Source organism: Carettochelys insculpta, chromosome 10, assembly GCF_033958435.1.
Source record: "Carettochelys insculpta isolate YL-2023 chromosome 10, ASM3395843v1, whole genome shotgun sequence".
Lineage (NCBI taxonomy): Eukaryota > Metazoa > Chordata > Testudines > Carettochelyidae > Carettochelys > Carettochelys insculpta.
Genome location: NC_134146.1, coordinates 16873575 through 16892300, shown reverse-complemented (window position 1 = coordinate 16892300; position 18726 = coordinate 16873575). Strand labels below are relative to the sequence as shown.

The following is an 18726-nucleotide window of genomic DNA, read 5'->3' as shown; positions in this document are numbered from 1 at the left end:
AGGCCCATGTTTTTATACATCATACTGGGCAGTCCGGCATTACTTTGTGTAGTCAGAGGAAGCTGTTCTCAGCTTTAAGCTGATGAGAAACAATGCAACAGCTTTACTTAGGACCTAGAGTCGCCATAAGAAAAGTATGTGTTTGCGCACATGTATGCACACACCCCTAAAAGTAATAACCTAACCCTTCTCCAAGATGAAGCTTGCGCTGGGACAATCCCAGGGTTCGCTGACTAGTGCTCCCATTAGCTATTTATTTGTGCAGAAGAATGAGCACAGTAAGGTTGGGGTAGAAGCATGCATACACACTCAGACCATGTCCCAACTTTTGGCACTACAGTGGCACAGCTGCAGGTATGCTGCCATAGTGCTGTATGGTAACCACTTCCTACGGTGACAAAACAGGCTTTTCTGCAAACAGCTGTAAAACCTGAGTGGCAGGAGCCAGGCTGACAGAAGGTCCATGCTGGGTGCTAATGACCTTAACTAGATCACTCATTAGTATGAAGTTTTCATATAGCTAGGTCAGTCAACATGTGAAGTGTAGCCCAGAGCTCTGAGGGAGCCAAGACGTTTGGTGCTACAGTTATGTGCTAGGTTATACCTTATTGTGGAGTTAAAACATCAATGACACTGAGTGGTAGGAACACACCCTTCAATAAAGATAATTACAAGAAACAGGGAATTGACACCAAACTAGAGCCCAATAGTCTGCCAAGACATTACCACCATTTGGGCTAAGGGACTCTCAGGAAAAGGCAAAGAAAGCCAGTCAGTAGCTCTTGAGTGCTTGTGTGATGGTGAGAAAATCTCTAGAGCAAGGACTGGGGTCTGTTGGTTTGGCACAAGTCTCTCTCTTTCTCTCTGTCTATAGATCTATAGAGCTAAGCACCTGCTTCTTTTGGTCTTGGCTTCTCCTGCATTTGAAGATGGACTTTGTACATTCCTTGTAAATTAGATTGTATCAAAACACGTACCCAAATCCATCAATTTCCTCTTCCAACTGGAACATCCAAAATTCAACTAGATACTCTGAAAAGTAGCAACACAGTCTTTGGAGAGACTGCTACCAAAGCCATTCAGCAGAAGTGGTGTTTGCAGTGTGGACAACAGTTGATCAAGAACTGGACCTTCCATGTAAGTCACCAATTAGACTGCATTTTTTTTCCATGTCAGCCAGCCAAAGGTGAATCTGAATCAGTGATCAGTATTAAATGCGAGGATGTCTTAGATCTGTGTGTGTTAGGAATTCTCTCTTATTTCTGATGTCCAATACCCGATTATAGAGAAACAGCAGCACTCTAACTAGAGGGAGAGGGTCTAAAGAAACAGTCACTCCACAATATATTACGTACATTGCAGAGGGTCTTGTGAAAGTTTTACAAGGAACATGTGTGTGATAAACTGCAGTAGAGGTTCAAGGGGGAGAAGGTTCAGGATCCTTTCCAAACACGCACAAATGAAAAAGTTGTTTTGTTTTGTGTAAACTATTTTGACCCAATCCTTGAAAAGGGTATTTAGTACTTGGACAAATGACTGAGCCACTGGAAAATCAGTATCACAAACAGAGGCAGAATATTTCCCATCACTATGCCCCCCAGTTGTGAAGGAAAAGAGTACGTGCAGCAGAAGGAAGAGGGGATTTATTCAAGTAGTTTGTAAACCCATAACAGACTGTTTATATGACACAGTGTTTGAGCCTGTGGAATGCTACCATGCTCTTATGGTGTTTTACAGACATGGGTCCAAGCAGGCTTGATCATGATCTGTTACCACAGTTATACAAGTGTTAAATCTTAACTACTCTACATTTCCTTTAAAATTGTGTTAGTGTTGTTAAAGAACAACAACAACATCTTTTCCCAAAGTCTACACTGGCTCTGTAGAGGGATTTTCTAATCTCAGATGTTTAGGGCCACTATTAATCAGGACTTTGTCTATAACTAAAGGTCTGCACATTTAACAGTTTTTAAGTTCATATAGGCAGCATCTTTATGGTAGCTGGTAGGCTTTTCAAAAAATTCTTCTTCCTGTCTTTATTAACACCTTGCTGGAATATTTGTTAATATAGACCACCATCTACCTCAGTGACCATCATATGTCTACAGTGGAAGATTTCAAGTTTACTGTAGATGGAGGTGGCAATGTAGTGGGTAACGAATGAACATTTTGCAAACTGCAAACCATTCCCCTTGCTGTATAAAATAATTTCAAAGAATAATAAGTCTGGCAAGTACAAAGTAAACAAACTCACCAGCTTTTGTAAATATATTTATTTTAAATTTTGAGTCAAACCAAGTAAGACTTCTGAAAGAAAGTAGTTGGTATGGATTGCATAGATCACATGCAACTGAATGCTACAAAAAATAGAAATGTTTTGCATGTACTGCATAAATCCAAGCCTATCTGTATTATAACAGTTCGACAGCATAGAATAGCTGCAGTTCAGGAAATCAGTATTTGAAATAAAACTGCATAACTGATTCAGCTACACTTAAGCCATTTTAGTCAAGGTGACAGTGTTATGAGTTAAGAAACCTTCCACTTTAAGTTTTTTCCACTATGACGTGAAACATCACCTTTGTAGGGCTTCAGATCTCCTGCCTTCATTCAGCCCAATATCAAAAAACACCTTTATTGGACAGTGTTTTGAGGTATTTCTTGTGGTGTAGAGGGTAAAGAGCAGCTTGATTTCTCTACAGTCTTCTGTACATTTTAGTACTGAAATGTTCATATTTACTAAACTGGAGTTAACTTCTGAGTAGGCTGTTTGTGCGTCCACCATGACTTTAAATTCAGAGTGGTGGCTCTGCTTACTATAAATCATCTATGAAAAAGGTCCCCGGGGCATGCTGTCACCTATACATGCAACAGTATAATAAGTAGCAATGGTGGGGCTGATGGGGAGAGTATGTAAGAGTCTAAATGAACAGCACAGCCATTTTTTATTTCTCTTCCGCTGAACCACAATCATAGCTGAGCCTCTTGCTGCTCATTTGTGCAACTGCTAATACTTTTTATTGCCCTGGAAGTCACAGCAGCAACCACCCTTAGCTATTAATGGTTAAGCACACAAGTATTTTGGTATGCTATTTCAAGATGCATAAAGGACAAAGCATAATGGACCTTAGCACCAGAAAGTTAAGATTGTGTATTTTATGATCACTTGAATATTAATATTCAGCACTTTTCATGATACACTTTAAATGATAAGTACTTACAACATCCCTGTGAGGTGGGCAGACATTACTGTTTCATTTTTACAGATGGAGCAGCTGAGGCAAGGCAGACAAGTGACTTGCTCAAGCGGAAGTTTGTGGCAGCTGGGATATTGATCCAGGAGCACAGGACTCTTAGCTCTGTGCTCACATCCCAACATTCCCTAGTTGAAGCATATCCTAGCAGGATTTTCAGTAATATTAAAGTAAAATTTTTGGTATAAAACACATAAGAAAAAGTTAGCTTTCTGAAGAATTCCAATATGTAAAGCAATTCTTAACAAGGAAGGGTGGCTGTGTGCTCAGAAGACAGTTTACATAAAGTAGCAAATACAAAAATTCATCATCAAATCAAATTCCAATTTGTCATCAAATTCCAATATTTAAGAGTTCAGAGCAATCTCAAGAGAAATGCACATGTGACTTTATGTAGGTTTATGGTTTCTGTGCATAAAGGCATCTGTTCAGAGAGTCTGATCTCTTAGTCAGCAGGACACTTTCACTGAATCAATGCCAGTTTTAAAGCGTAGCTTCATGGCAGTATCAGGCCCTACGTCATTCCAAGCTATTCTCATTTTGTTTCTGGCTAACCACCCACTTCGCCAGGCTTACCCCTTTCTGGTCACTTCGAATTTCCTGCTGCCTTCCCTGTGGATTTCCTCCCTTCTTATCTCCATCATTTGGTAGCCCAATTACCAGTGACAGCACAATACTGAGCATGAATAGGCTGGGGAGTGGACCTTTAATACTAAATTGGCATCAAGGATTGCTGTGAGGGAAACCTGCCATAATTTCAACCACAGGAGCATGACTTTCATGGTGTTTCCAAAACTGACAAGTGACCTACTAAGGCCAAACCCTGAGTGTCACAAGCAAACAAAAGCCATAGAAACAAAGTCCTTGTTTTTTATGCACGTCAAACCAGACACCTGGGTCACAAAGCTGTAGTTGTGGGTACATAACAGCCAGTAATTGCTAATTCTGAATTATTTATATGCAATGATTCCCTGAGATATTTAATAGTAGGTATTTTATAGCCAGTGCAGAAAGGCACATCATACTATTTAGTCAAGTCTTGTACCTTTGTGTACTATTTTTGTATCTCTGACATGATTTTGCCATGTTATTTCAAACAATGCATAACACTCATATTAATCCTAATAACTTGTGCAATAACGGCACTATCATTGTAGCACTGAAGCCAACAGAAGAATAGGTTATAAATTTGTAGGGCACTTCTATTTCCAGTCGTTGTCTGGCTTCCAGATCATTGACAGAAACCTGGAACCTAGAACACAACACCCAGAGGGCCAAACCTTTGATGAAATAACGTATCACCAAAAGAATAAAAATCCCTACTAAGAATTTTGCCAGCATCACTGTCAACATTCCACTGATTGAAGGAAGGCTGAGCTGAAGACTTTCGCTGGGATAGTTTGGTGATGCATTGAGGTTATTTAACCAGAATCCTATGATTGCTCCAGCTCCTGCTCCAAGGACGGTAGTTGTGTCTGCACGCGTGGGGCTGTAATCCTCCAGTTTGGGATAGTTGTAACATAAGAAAAGAGGCACGAGTATGGAAAGTATAGGACAGAATGGACTAGTTAACATCAGGTGATCTAGAATATCCCAGGCAGGATACATGAGTGCAATCAACACAGCTGATATCAGAGTTCCACCAATCACGTCCTATAAAGATGGGAATTAAAAAAAAAAAAAGCTTGTTAGAACATGGAAGTATAAACAGGTTATCAGACTATCAAACCAAATGTTCAGTTCAAAAGTGGGGAGTATATTAGGAAGATGCAGTTTTACATTTATCTAATTTATTAAATGTATACTCTAAGATTGACTAGTACAGTAAATTATGAAGTACAGCATTAAAATAGTGAAAATAATAGGAATATTAATAGCATCAAATATCTTATTTTTTCATTTTTTTCCTCCTTCCCTACCCCTCCAGTGCACCAAGAATGAATGAATTACCAAAAACAAAAAAAGCAATCATGTAGCACTTTTAAGAATAACATAATTTATTAGGTGATGAGCTTTTGTGGGACAGACCCACTTCTTCATATCTATAAGTCTTACCAGAACAGACTCAATGTATAAAGCACAGAAGTCCAAAAATTGTTATCAAGGTTGACAAATCAGATAAAAGAGCAGAAAGAGGAGGGTGTGGGGCAGGGATGTCAAGTGTTAGGTCAAACATTAAAGTATGCGAAAGAGTCCTTATAATGGGTCAGGTAATTGCTGTCCCTGTTCAAACTACATGTTAATGTATCAAACTTGAATATGAATATTGGTTCTGAACATTCTCTCTGTAAACAGTTGTTAAAGTCTGTTTTCTCTAGAACCCAAACTCTCAGGTCTTTAACAGAATGGCTCAGTCCATTAAAGTGACAGCTGACAGGTTTGTGTATTTCGAGATTTTTTGATGTGTGCTCTATGTCCATTCATTCTTTGGCAAAGAGTGTTTGCAGTTTGCCCAATATACATAGTGTGTGAGCATTGTCGGCATACGATGACATATATGACATTAGTTGAGGAACAGGAGAAGGTGGCCCAATTCTCCAGAATAGATAGGTGGACAAAGTTGGCAACGGAGCTTGTTGCAAGGAAAAGTTCCAAGATTCGTATTATTGCGGTATAACCTGTGGTTGCTAGTGAGAATCCTCATAAGGTTGGGAGCTTGTGTATAGGAGAAAACAGGACTGTCACCTAGGGCCTTCTGGAGTGTGGCATCCTGATTTAGGATAAGTTGTAGGTCCTTAATGATGCATTACCATGGTTTGAGTTGAGGGCTGTAGGTTAATAACGGGTGGTGTTCTGTTATTGGCTTTTTTGGGCCTATTTTGGGGCTTGTCTACACTACCACCTTCCTTCGAAGGAAGGATGGTAATTACGGTGTTGGGAGTTTACTAATGAAGTGCTGCCGTGCATAGGCAGCACTTCCTTAAGCAAATTCCCCCCCGCGGCAACTCCAAAGTTTTAAACTGCGAAGTACCGGCACATGCATGTAGCCACGGCTCACCCGCCAGTACTTCAAAGTGCTTCAAAATTTTGAGGAGTAAAGGAACTTCGAATTTGCCCCAGCACTTCGAAGTACCAGTGGGTGAGCCATGTCTAGACATGTGCCGGTACTTCGAAGTTTAAACCTTCGAAGTTGCTGCGGGGGCGGGGGGGTGGGGGTGGGGAATTTGCTTAATGAAGTGCTGCCTATGCACGGCAGCACTTCGTTAGTAAACTCCCAACACTGTAATTACCATCCTTCCTTCGAAGGAAGGTGGTAGTGCAGACAAGCCCTTGGAGTAGTTGGAGAGGTGTCAGTACATTCAACTAACCATGTGATCCAACTGGCTGCAACTCCCTCAGTGCTCTGTAAGATTTTATAAAGCAAACCAAACCTTTTATTCTGGCCACATAAAGACTCTACCTACCCACATTCCCTCTGCAGTGTTAGTTGCCTAGTGTTTTCCACTCCTTGCCCAACACTAAACAACAGCATTTCAGTATGGTCTGAAATCAGAACTGCTGATTTCCAGATTTATACCCTACGAACTCAGCTTGCTGTCTTAACCTGCTATCCTGTATGTTTTTAATAGACATTTCTGATTTCAACTGTACATCAGGCCACCATCTTAACTTCAGCCAACCAGCAATTATTTTCTGAGTTTACTTTCCATCGTTTACCATTTTTCAGTTACTCAATGATTTAGCAACATTTAACATTGTTTATATAGACTTAGAGCACTTCAGGCAATGATGTAACCTGCAAAAGCCCACTGTTTTGTGCATTGTTTTTTAAACTAGGGAGATAGGAGAAAGATCATATTGGGTCAATATACTCAGGAGGCAAAGCCTGGCAAGTCCGAAATTCTAGAATACTGATACAGGTAACCAGAATGAACACCACATTGGCCACATTCAGTGCATATATCAAACCCCATTTCTTTAGATATGTTTTTCCACAATGCTGAGGTGACTAAGTCAAAGAAACCTTTCCCTAAGCAAAGAAATACCTTGGCTGAAGAAGTCTCTCTCTCTCTTTCAGGCTTAATTCTTTGTTAAAGCTAACTTGTAGCCAGAGTCTAGATCCTATGCTGATGAGCAGATATATAAACATAGATTAGATGCACAGCTTTGTCAGAGACAAAACAAAGAATACATTGGTCCTATCCTTCTTGCTTCACACGTGAGTATTCCTCTTGACTTCAGAGGGGATTTATTTTCCCCTTGAGTAGGGTAAACAAGATTTTATCCCCTGTACACTTCATTTTTAAGGGTCAGCTAACTTCTAGTAATTAATTAAATAGAAGAAATTATTTGCATGACTTAGTTTCTGGGTCTCTATTGAAACATGTTTAAACAGAAGATTTCTATTGATGCAGAACTTTCTCCACCCATAATCCCAAAGCTAATTTCATTCCATACCAACAGGATTATGATTTCTTAGTTTGCACAAGCAGAAGAAAGGTTCCTGTAACAAAAGAAACTTTATATTATATATTTGAGGGAGCAAACAACCACAGAGATATGAGATAAAATATTTAAAGGATGCATTTCTCTAGTTTGGCTGGGCACAGCTGCCTTTAGGCAATAACAATTCATAAGAATTCTGGTTATAGCAGTAACTGAAATCTGGATTGTTAGCCAATTGCCTGAGGCAAGACCAGGGAGGTTAAAACTTAATTTATTAACTAAATAAATAAGCTGCTTTGAGGACTTTTATAAAGCTGTTGTCAACAGTGATACTGGGAAAGGAGACACTTGCTCTCCTGTAACAAACATTCTCACTGGTGTTTCGCAGCCTGCTGCAGGCAGGGAGCTCAGAAGCAATACAGACATGTTTTTTCTCAGGAGCACAAGTTTTGTTATCAGTATCTAATGAAAAACCTGCATAAATTACAGACTCAGTGTAATAGCACAAACAAAATCATAACTATCTGTGAAGTTCATTTCAAATTGAAAATGTCTATGCTTGGTCATAGCTCATAGGTGAAGTGGTTGTGAGCAAACTCCATTTAGAGTCATGGGCTGGATTTTTTTTTCCCCCAGCAGAAATATGTTGTGACAAACACATAACTCAAACGTGTGAATGTCAGATGCCAAGAATTTTCACATGCTAGGCTCCAAGCAAATTTGAAGTTAAACAGAAAGCAATTCAAAGAATCATTTTTGCATATGCTTGGTACAAATTTTGATTACAGTTAGCATTACTTGTTATCTCATCAAACTGAGTGACTGGGCAACAAAATGGCAAATGAAATTTAATGTGGATTAGTGTAAGGTAATGCACATTGGAAAAAATAACCCCCCCTATACTTACAACATGATGGGGGCTAATTTAGCTATAACTAATCAGGAAAGAGATCTTGGAGTTATCCTGGATAGTTCCTTGAAAACATCCAAGCAGTGTGCAGAGGCAGTCAAAAAGGCAAATACGATGTTAGGTATTATTAAAAAAAGGGATAGAAAATAAAGACAAGGAGTATCTTACTGCCCCTATATAACTTTATGAATACTGTGTACAGATGTGGTCTCCTTACCTAAAAAAAAGATATCCTGGCACTGGAAAAGGTTCAGAAGAAGGCAACTAAAATGATTAGGGGCTTGGAACAGGTCCTGGATGAGGAGAGGCTAAAAAGGTTGGGACTTTTCAGTTTAGAAACGAGGAGACTGAGGGGAGACATGACAGAGGTATATAAAATTGACAGATGTGGAGAGGGTGAATAAGGAGAAGTTATTTACTTGTGCCCACAATACAAGAACTAGAGGACACCAGATGAAATTAATGGGTAGCAGGTTTAAAACTAATAAAAGAAAGTTCTTCTTCACTCAGTGCATAGTTAACCTGTGGAACTCCTTGCCAGAGAAGACTGTGAAAGCTAGGACTATAACAGAATTTAAGAAAGAGCTAGATAAATTCATGGAGGTTAGGTTCATAAAAGGCTATTAGCCAAGGGTAGGAACGGTGTCCCTGACCTCTGATTGTCAGAGGCTGGAGATGGACGGCAAGAGACAAATCGCTTGATCGTTGTCTTCAGTCCACGCCCTCTGGGGTACCTGGCACTGGCCACTGTTGGCAGACAGGCTACTGGGCTGGATGGACCTTTGGTCTGACCCAGTATGGCTGTTCTTATGTTCTTACAATTACAAGAGGACAACGTAAATATGTAACATTGGTGATGGCTACCAAGATGCAACACGTTACTGCTGTTTTACTGTCGAAGATCCACCACTCCACATATGCAAACTTATCAACAGAGAGATTATTAGCACTTAATGTGCTAAGACTCTCAGTCTAGCAACAGAACCTGGTGGTGGGTGGTGGGGTGCTGCAAAGAGAGCAGCTACATAGGGGACTGGCATTTCATAGGGGCCAAGAGCTCCTAGCCACTGCAGCAGTGACAGCTGGGAGCTCTGGGACCCTCTGAAGCACTGTGTGAGCATGACTCTCCATGGATTCTGAAGGTTGAGGAGGGGAAGTGCTGTGCTCCATGTGGCACTAAGGGCTGACTTCCTGTGGCCCTCCCCTTCCTTCCAGGGCATGGAGCCAGGCCCCCTCATGCCTTGCCCTCAGGCCCACAGTAGCTATTTGCCCCACTGGCCCTGCCCTGGAAATCAAGAGGCCTGGATTGTATTCCAAAGCTCTTACTGGCTGTGGGATTTTCTGTCTTGCGTATGTATGATGTAAGCTCTTGGGGGCCAGGACTGTCTCTCATGTTTGTAAAGTACTAGCACCATGTGGCCACAATTTCTGTTTCTCAAGATGTAGACCCTGATAGGGAAGTGACAGCGTTCTCTACTCTTGCAAGTTAAGCCATGAATCCTGTAAAATTTCGTTCATTTCTGTAAGCTCCAGCTCTTGGAGTCTTTGGATTATTGGAGAGACTCAGCTTGACAAACCAGAAAGCAAATATGAGTCCAATATTTGACTAAAAAAACTCCCAAACCTCATACCTTTTAAGTCATTCATGATTTTTGAGGCATAACTTTTTAGAGGTTTGTTTTTATTACTTGGGCTTGGCCATACTGAAGCAACCAAAAAATCACCAAAATCTCTCAGCAAATTCAATGCATCAAACTCCCTGTCCTCCAGTAAATTATGTAACATTCAGGATGATGCTCACTTATTGCTGTCAAAACTCCAAAACTGAATGTACAAGTACACACATGAGTGGAGAGAAAGTCACCAGAAGACCCCTTACAAATAGATCCTTTAATTAAATGATAAATATAAATATAAAATTAAATAAATAGATGACAAATTAAATGATAAAATGAAACCAAGTTAGGCATGATCTAAAGTCCTGTGTGCATCTTGCATGCCCAGACTTAGTGAGTATGCACAGGGAATAATTAGTCACAGTCCGTTTCTGGTAAATACATAATGACTTTCCCAATGGTAATAAACACATCGCTTCCTGAACCATTCAGTCACATTAGAGGTGCAGTCTCTGCTCTGACGATAGCGCTTGGATGCTATTAGAAGGTGGTTTATAAGCTCTGCAGTACTGACTGATGTTGCATGGGCTAATTAACCAAACAAACTATAAACCCAAGAGCTTATTATTTACCCACATGGAACAGGGTTATTTCAGACAGCTTTCCTACTCAGATGTATACCAGCTGCAGTCTATGTGGCAGTGCAGGTTTGACCTGAACACTAGATTCCTGGGAGATGAGGAAGTACCTCACGTGATATTGACTTTGGCAGCATTCATGCCATATTAAAATCTGTAAAACATTTGCAATGAATAAACTTCCCTTCTCTCCATAGCACGCCAAAAAGAGAGGTAACTAGTGGTGTCTCCAATAAGTCTGTATTGGGAACTATCCTATTCAACATTCATAAATGACCTGAAGAAATGGGTAATCAGTGAGGTGGCAAAAATTGCGGATGATACAAAACTCCTCAAGATAGCTAAGTCCACCGCAGGGTGTGAAGAGCTTCAAAAGGATCTCACAAAACTGGGTGAGTGGGCAACAAAATGGCAAATGAAATTCAATACTGATAAATGCAAAATGATGCATGTTAGAAAACGTAATCCCAGCTACACACACAAAAGGATGGGGTCCAAATTAGCAGCTGTTACAACTCAAGAGAGAGATCTTGGAGTCATTGTGGATCATTCTCTGAAAATAGTCACTGTGCAGAAAATGTCATATTGCCTATACATAATCCATAGTACTCCAGCATCTTGAATACTGTGTGCAGATGTGGTCCCCTCATTTCACAAAAGATACCTTGGTATTGGAAAAGTTTCAGAAAAGGGCAATGAAAACAATTGGGGGTATAGAATGGCCGCCATATGAAGGGAGGTTAATAAGACTGGGACTTTTCAGCTTCAAAAAGAGATGCCTAAGAAGGAATATGACAGAGGATTATAAAATCATGACTGCTGCAGAGAAAGTAAATAAAAAGTTATTTCCTCCCTCCCATAACAGAAGAACTAGGGGTCCCTAAATGAAACTAATAGGCAGCAATTTAAAACAAACAAAAGGAAGTACTTTTTCACACACTGCCCAGTGACCTGTTGAAGTCCTTGCCAGAGTGTGTTGTAAAGGCCAAAACTAAAGCAGGGTTAAAAAAAGAACTAGATAAATTCATTGGGGATAGGTCGGTCCATCAATGACTTAGCCAGGATGGACAAGAACAGTGTCCCTAACCTCTGTTTGCCAGATCCTGGAAATGGGCGATGGGAGGGATCTCTTGATGATTACCTGGTTCTGATCATTTCTTTTGGGTCACCTGACAGTGACCACTGTTAGAAGACTGGACATTGAGCTAGAACAGTGGTGGGCAATAATTTTTGATGGGGGTGGGGCACTCCAAGAATTGGGAAAGTGGTCAGGGCTGCACGCTTCCATGATAATCATGAAGGAGGTGCGGGGTTTGGGATGGAAGAAGGGAGCTTGGGGTAAGGGACTGGGGTCTGGGAGGGAGTTTGGGTGAAGGAGGAGGTTGTGAGTTGGGACAGTGGTCAGGGATGCTGGGTTTGGATTGTGACCTAGGACAGGCAGGGCTTGTGACCCAAGGCAGGGCACTGAGGTACAAGGGTTTGGGCTGTGATATTGCGCAGGAGGGGGTTGTGAGCAAGGGATTGGGGTGCAGAGTCTGGGAGGGGTAAGGGTGTAGGAGGAGGGGCAGAGGGTTTGGGTTATGAGGGCGAGGGGGGAGGGTCTGGAATGCCAGAGGCAGACTGGCTGGGAGATTTACCTGGGTGGCTCCTGGCCAGCAGCACTCTGAGAAAGGTTCTGCAGCCCCAGGCCACTCAAAACTGCTTCCTGCTTCATATAGTGCTCTGTTCCAGGTGCCCAGGCGTGGAGAGGGGAACTTTTTGTGCTGCTCCCCTCCACCCCCCAGGAAAATCCCCGAGTGCCTACTGGCTGGAAACTGGAAACCAGCCAATGGGAGCTGAGATATTTTTCAAGAGAATCGGAACTGCACACAAAGCCTCCTCCTTCCTCCCAGTGTCCAGAGCAGAGAGCTACAAGGAGCAGGATCTGATGAAGTGAGTCTGTGCTCACGAAAGTTCATGCTCAAAACTTTTCTGTTAGTCTGTAAGGTGCCACAGGACCCTTCGTTGCTGTTAAGGAGCAGGAAGCCACTTAAAACAGTGGCTGACTGCTCTGTGCCTGAGACGGGCCACAGGGCACATGTAGCTTTGCCCACTCTTGGTTTAGGTGGACTTTGCTCTAACCCAGTATGGCTGTTCTTATGGTGTGGTCTTAAAGGATGGCTATAGAAACCTTAATTCTCCTTCACCTTTTGCACCTACATTCATTTTACTTGTTTTTTTTTCTTTTACAAGGAAATGCAATTTAATTTTATCTCTATTTGCCAACATAGAAATTGATCCAAAATACTGAATTTCAGGGGCTGACATTAAGAAAAGGAAGGTCCTGACAGAGAAAGCTTTAATTGGTTGCTTTAAGAAAACTAAGGAAATACCGGATTCAATTTCTGCATTAAGGTCCCGGTCATTCTGTTCAGAGCATTCTTTTATTTGGAAATGTGCCTATGTCAAAGGCATTTGATCAGTATGAAGCTGGATGAGACACCACTGAAAAGAAATCTAAGTTTGAAGATAAATGAGATGCAAAGAGAAAATATGCACCTGTGTATGGTTCTTCATTAACCCACACTGTCCTTAATTAACTAATTAGCTGCCTAAGTTGCAAATATTAAGGTTTGTTTATGTATTTCAATCCAAAAAGCCTCTTATAATTTCCAAGATACTTTACTCCCCAAAATCTTCAGTGGTGATGTCAAGGACTGCCTATATAAATCTGAATGTGGATATCAGTACCGCTGTACGAAGTCAGAGATTCATTCATTCTTACAGACTACAATGTAAGAAGGAAGGACTCAGCCTTAGTAGAAATAAGTATATGGTAAGAGTAATCCATTTTGCATATGAATAGCTTCTCCTTCCAGCTAATACCTATTTTACTACCTACACTAGATGATCATTGAAGACTGCTTACATTTGGATAATAACCCCCTGAACAGGAAACCTCTATTTACTGGGTTGATTAGTTAAAGGTTTTTTTTGTGAACATTTTTATTGTCAGTTATTTTATAATGGAAGAAGAGACTTTTGGTTTTCTTTTTGCCTTGGGAAATTGGATTTTTTTAAAAATTTGGTCTGAAATAATTTAGTGCGCTGCATGACAGTGCATGCACCAGATGGATTTTTTTTCAAGTATATACTTTGGTGGGTATAATTTTGTAGGCCCTGCATTCTGTCTACCCAGAGAGTTACATACATTTCTGCATGACAGACAAGACTGAACACCCTCTAAAATTATAATAAAGATCTTCGCTGGTATGTGTTTTTCTGTGTTAACAGAGAAAGTTTTAAATCTTGATCCTAAAGGCTAATAATACAGGGTAAAAAAATAATAATAATAAAACACCTGAGTAACATAGGAGCCTTTCAACAAATATTTGGCTCTTAAGTGCAAAAATCATTTTTGAAAATGGAACTTTTGCTTCTAAGTGATACAGGTGCTTTTGAAAATGTCACCCAGAGTCGTCAAGAATTTTTTCTAAATATAAGCAATAAATACGTAAAGCCTCTATTTCAAGTGTATTCTCCAAAAGCTCACCAGTGTATATAAAAATGTGTATAAAAAGATGTTTATTACTATTGTGATATCTTTTTTTTATTGAGACGAATTCTATTGGGGAGAGAGAAGCTTTTGTGCTTCCACAGAGCTCTTCTTCATGTCTGTCTGGAGTGGAGACCCATTTCTCAAGAAATCGAATACTATTTCATCTTGGGAATTCTTTTGCTTATTTTAATTCTTCTCACAGCTTTGTTTGAATATGATGTTCTACTACATGTCTTGTCCTCAACCATTGAAAAATATTTGTTGCATATAAATATAAGTGAAATGACCCGATACTTATTTTATGTCAGTTTGTAAAGCATTTAAAACCCTTTCAGGACAAAGGAGGCTATTTAAAAATATGTAATAGGGAAGACAAGTTGTGGGATGTGTATTACAAAACATACTCTGCTTCTTTCCTATGTTTTTGTAATTGTATAATGGGCAATAAACGTACCAGTGCTAGATCTGTATTTCTTACACAAAGAAAATGATTTAGTTTGTTTTCAGAGGAAATTTTTTCAGAATTAAAATGAAATAATAAATTATCTTTAGACTTTTACTTACATACTACCCACAACATCAGCCAGAATAAGATAGTATTGCTTTTTAAGTCATGGCTGTATAAACTGTGAACTGCAGTATTGATAACCTGTCACAAGATTAAATGTGGCTCTCATGCGACTGTCTGCCTCTACCATCTCATGTTGCTTTATGGAGACAGAAAAGTGTGCATTACGGTCAAGGGGTAACTGAGCCCTGATGCAATTACTAATGCAAACTGGGTTACAGTTTGATGCATTAGGAAATTCCTGATGCTGGCGCTGAAGGGTTAAAAGGATTAAAGCTTTCTCACTGTATTTTGAGTACCGGCTGCAGTTATGATGTGATCCTTTATGCTTTGGTGCTGTAATGTCCCACACATTAAAAGGTGATGTGCATAGTTTTCAAATCCTCGTAAATGCAAATGAGTTTAGTCTGTCTCCCAGCCCCAGCCCATTCTACTTCTCTTTGGACAGTGCAACAAGTCCTCTCTGCCTTGCTCCTGCAACTGCAGTAAATGATCAAGGAGATCGGGGTTGACTCAATGCTTTCTGGTGGAGTCTGGGATGGAGATTTGTATAGGTACCACTGGAGTTAGGCACCAGATTCCCACTGACTCTTGACTGGAGCACTTAATTGTCCTTTATGCCTCAAAACACCTCCTCCTAATTTGAGAATCTCTGCCTCACAAGTTAGTCAAAACCTTGGTGATGATAATTTGAGTGTGGGTGAATATGTCTTTGATACACATACAAAATGGCTCTAGCCACTTTGCCAGCTCTTCACACCCTGTAATTTGCAATCTTCCAAAACTGTGGCATCTCCCCACTTCTTACCCAAGGTTTCTTATTAGCAGATGTAGTAGAAGGTTCTCATATTAGTAGGGGTACTGGAACAAATGAGTATAGTAGGGGGGTGCAGAAATCCAATGAACCAAACTGTAAACCCTGTATAAGCATAGTCAATAAACTGTGTGCTAATCTTAAAACTCAAAAAACCCAAGTAAATGCGGTGGTGAAATATTTTTGCTAATTTTTGTAAATTACATGTGTTCATTCACTTCCTAAATTTGAGAAATTCAGTAAAACCCAGTGAATCAGCAAGTTTTGTGTATTTGCTTGAAGAAAATACTGATTTCACTACAGATATGTTCATACACCTTCACTGCTAGTTCTTCATCAATAATTTAGTGATTGACAAAACCTTTGAGGGGAGTCAAGTCTGAGCTAAAATGTGATCATTTGTTCAAGGAAACCCAGCTCTAAGGATTATTGTTTCTGCTTCCTGATGAATATTGAATAAGTGCACTGAATTGCATGAGAAACAGTTTTCGGATAGAGTTATTCACAGGAATTTGGCAAATTATTCTGGAATCATGAGTAAAAGGCTAAGAAGAATCTTAAACTGCACATGGACAATTTGTGGCGAGAAGGAAGCTACATTTGTGAAATAACTTCTAATATAAATTATTTCCTCATCTCTTTTCACTACCATGGCTTTTTTTAAGATGAGGACATTCTATTGAAATTAAACTAAGCATTGGGAGTTTAGAGGCAATTTGAGATAGGCACAAAAGGCTTTTTCTTCTTTACCCCAAACTCTACCCGAATTTAGAAAGGTCTCTTTCATTACAATGGAACACCACGGGAAATATGCGAAGAATTTTTATTGATTGACTTAGGGTCACTAGTTAAATCTAGACTGGAGACATCCTCTTTCTTTTTAAAGACGTTGTTTTGATGCAGTAAGGTTGAAAGGAAAGGTCAGGCCATATCTCATGGACAGCCACCATCTTATTAGGAATCTGTCTTTTACAATGCATCCAATTTATGTCTTCATTACACTAATACAATTACTTTATTCATAATTCAGAATATATTTTATTAAAAGCAATATAATATTTCTGCATGTACTATTAATGATGCTTTATATAAGCTGATAATGTTTTCATTCAGTGAATTTCATATTTGGCAAAGTGCTGTACATCTCTGCTAATTACATACAAATTACCATAAACCTTCCTGTTATTATAAAGGCACCTAAAGACTGCTTCATTAAGATTTGCCTTCAAATGTGCACTTAAGAGAAGAGTGCTTTTTCCCTCACGTCATATCTAACTGCAAATGCGTAAGCAATTTTAACTAAGCTCTGCCTGTACTGGAGAAATAGAAGTACTTGTCCAGAATGCCTCATTGATTTGGCACTTTGATTTAGCAGAACAATGTCCAGCTAATACCTCTGGAACACAGTAGTGAAACAATCACACACTCCATACTATCAACTTGCTTAAGGGCATTTTCTTTCACTTCAGTCACTGAATGCCCAGCATATCCCCCGAGGGGAAAATTTGGATGATGAGTTGTTTGCACGTGGAAAAGCAGGTGGTCAGAATTGAGAGTGTGCATGATTATGAGAAACTGAATGTGTGTACTACAGTTGTTTAGGTGTTAGAATTTAACAGGAGCCCCTCATAGAACTGGAGAGTGTGTATTTGGGGGAAGGTGAGGCCTTTGTGTGGAAATATTACTTAATTAGCAACTGCCTGGAATTTTCAATGATTGTGTTTGATAAGAAATGCATTTGGGAAAAGTTCTTATGTTGACATTCACAATGCTTTGTGCATGGGGTAATGAAGGTGACTAGCGCAGAACTGCTAGATATTGGGCGAGTCAACAGCCACCTTCTACTTGTCAAACTGCCAATCAACAAGTAGTAGTTTAGGAGCAAGAGCAGCCACCTGGAAGTTGCATCTGATGAAGCGAGTCTTTGCCACAAAAGCTTATGGTCCAAAATTTCTGTTAGTCTATAAAGTGCCACAGGACTTCTTGTTTTTGAAGATACAGACTAACACAGCTACCTCTCTGAGACTTGTCGCCTGGAAGTTGCGACCAGTGAAAACAACCACTTTGCATATTCAAAGGGAAATGTCAATCCACATTTTTGTCCCACCATTCCTATACAAAACCCATATGTGCACAGTCACTACACTACTATTTTACGCACCTACATTTGTGTGTATGTAAAAGGAATATTTTTAGATATTTTTACAGTAAAAATGCCAACTTACCCTCTGGTAGGTAGGAAAGGAAGGCAGAAATATGTCTCTTTTCAATCATAAGATGTATTTAGATACTAAGGTGATGGGCACCAGTAAAATAAGAAAAGACAGAAGGACAATATATCTCTATCCTTACCAGCACAGTGTGCATTCCAGTGTAAAGTCTGCTGAGACACACCAGGGTAGACAATACAAATGCCACTATTAGTCCTAGCACATACGGGTACTGTAGAAAGAAAGACAGGTTTCCAGAGTTCAGATTAGTACATCTATTATCTATAAATACCCAGCATAAGTTTTCCAATAGCCATCATCCACATCACACTCTAGAATAAGATCTTGACTCCTAGGCTGTCTACACTAGCCAAAAACTTCAAAATGGCCTTAGAATCATAGAACACTAGAACTGGAACGAACCTCGAGAGGCCATCGAGTCCAGCCCCCTGCCCCAATGGCAGGACCAGGTACTATTTAAACCATCCCTGATAGACATCTATCTAACCTGTTCTTAAATATCTCCAGCAATGGAGATTCCACAACCTCCCTTGGCAATTTATTCCACTGTTTGATCACCCTGACAGTTAGGACCTTTTTCCTAATATCCAACCTAAACCTCCCTTGCTGCAGTTTAAGCCCATTGCCTCTTGTTCTATCCTCAGAGTCCGAGAAGAACAAGTTTTCTCCTTCCTCCTTATGACTCCCTTTTAGATACCTGAAATCCGCTATCATGTCTCCCCTCAATCTTCTCTATTCCAAACTAAACAAGCCCAATTCTTTCAACCTTTT

At 40.0% G+C, this 18726-nt stretch overlaps 1 protein-coding gene across 3 annotated transcripts in view; it reads right to left on the bottom strand.

Moving 5' to 3' along the window:
- Nucleotides 1-1637: 1637 nt before the first annotated feature.
- Nucleotides 1638-18726, bottom strand: part of SGPP2 (sphingosine-1-phosphate phosphatase 2) — a 68740-nt gene continuing 51651 nt past the window's right edge. For all 3 annotated transcript variants that reach the window (XM_075004118.1, XM_075004120.1, XM_075004119.1), the window contains exons 4-5: nucleotides 18077-18166; nucleotides 1638-4907 (exon numbers count right to left, since the gene is read on the bottom strand). In XM_075004118.1, coding sequence (XP_074860219.1) covers nucleotides 4365-4907; nucleotides 18077-18166 — 633 coding nt within the window. In that variant the 3' untranslated portion in view covers nucleotides 1638-4364. The remainder of the gene's footprint in view (nucleotides 4908-18076; nucleotides 18167-18726) is intronic.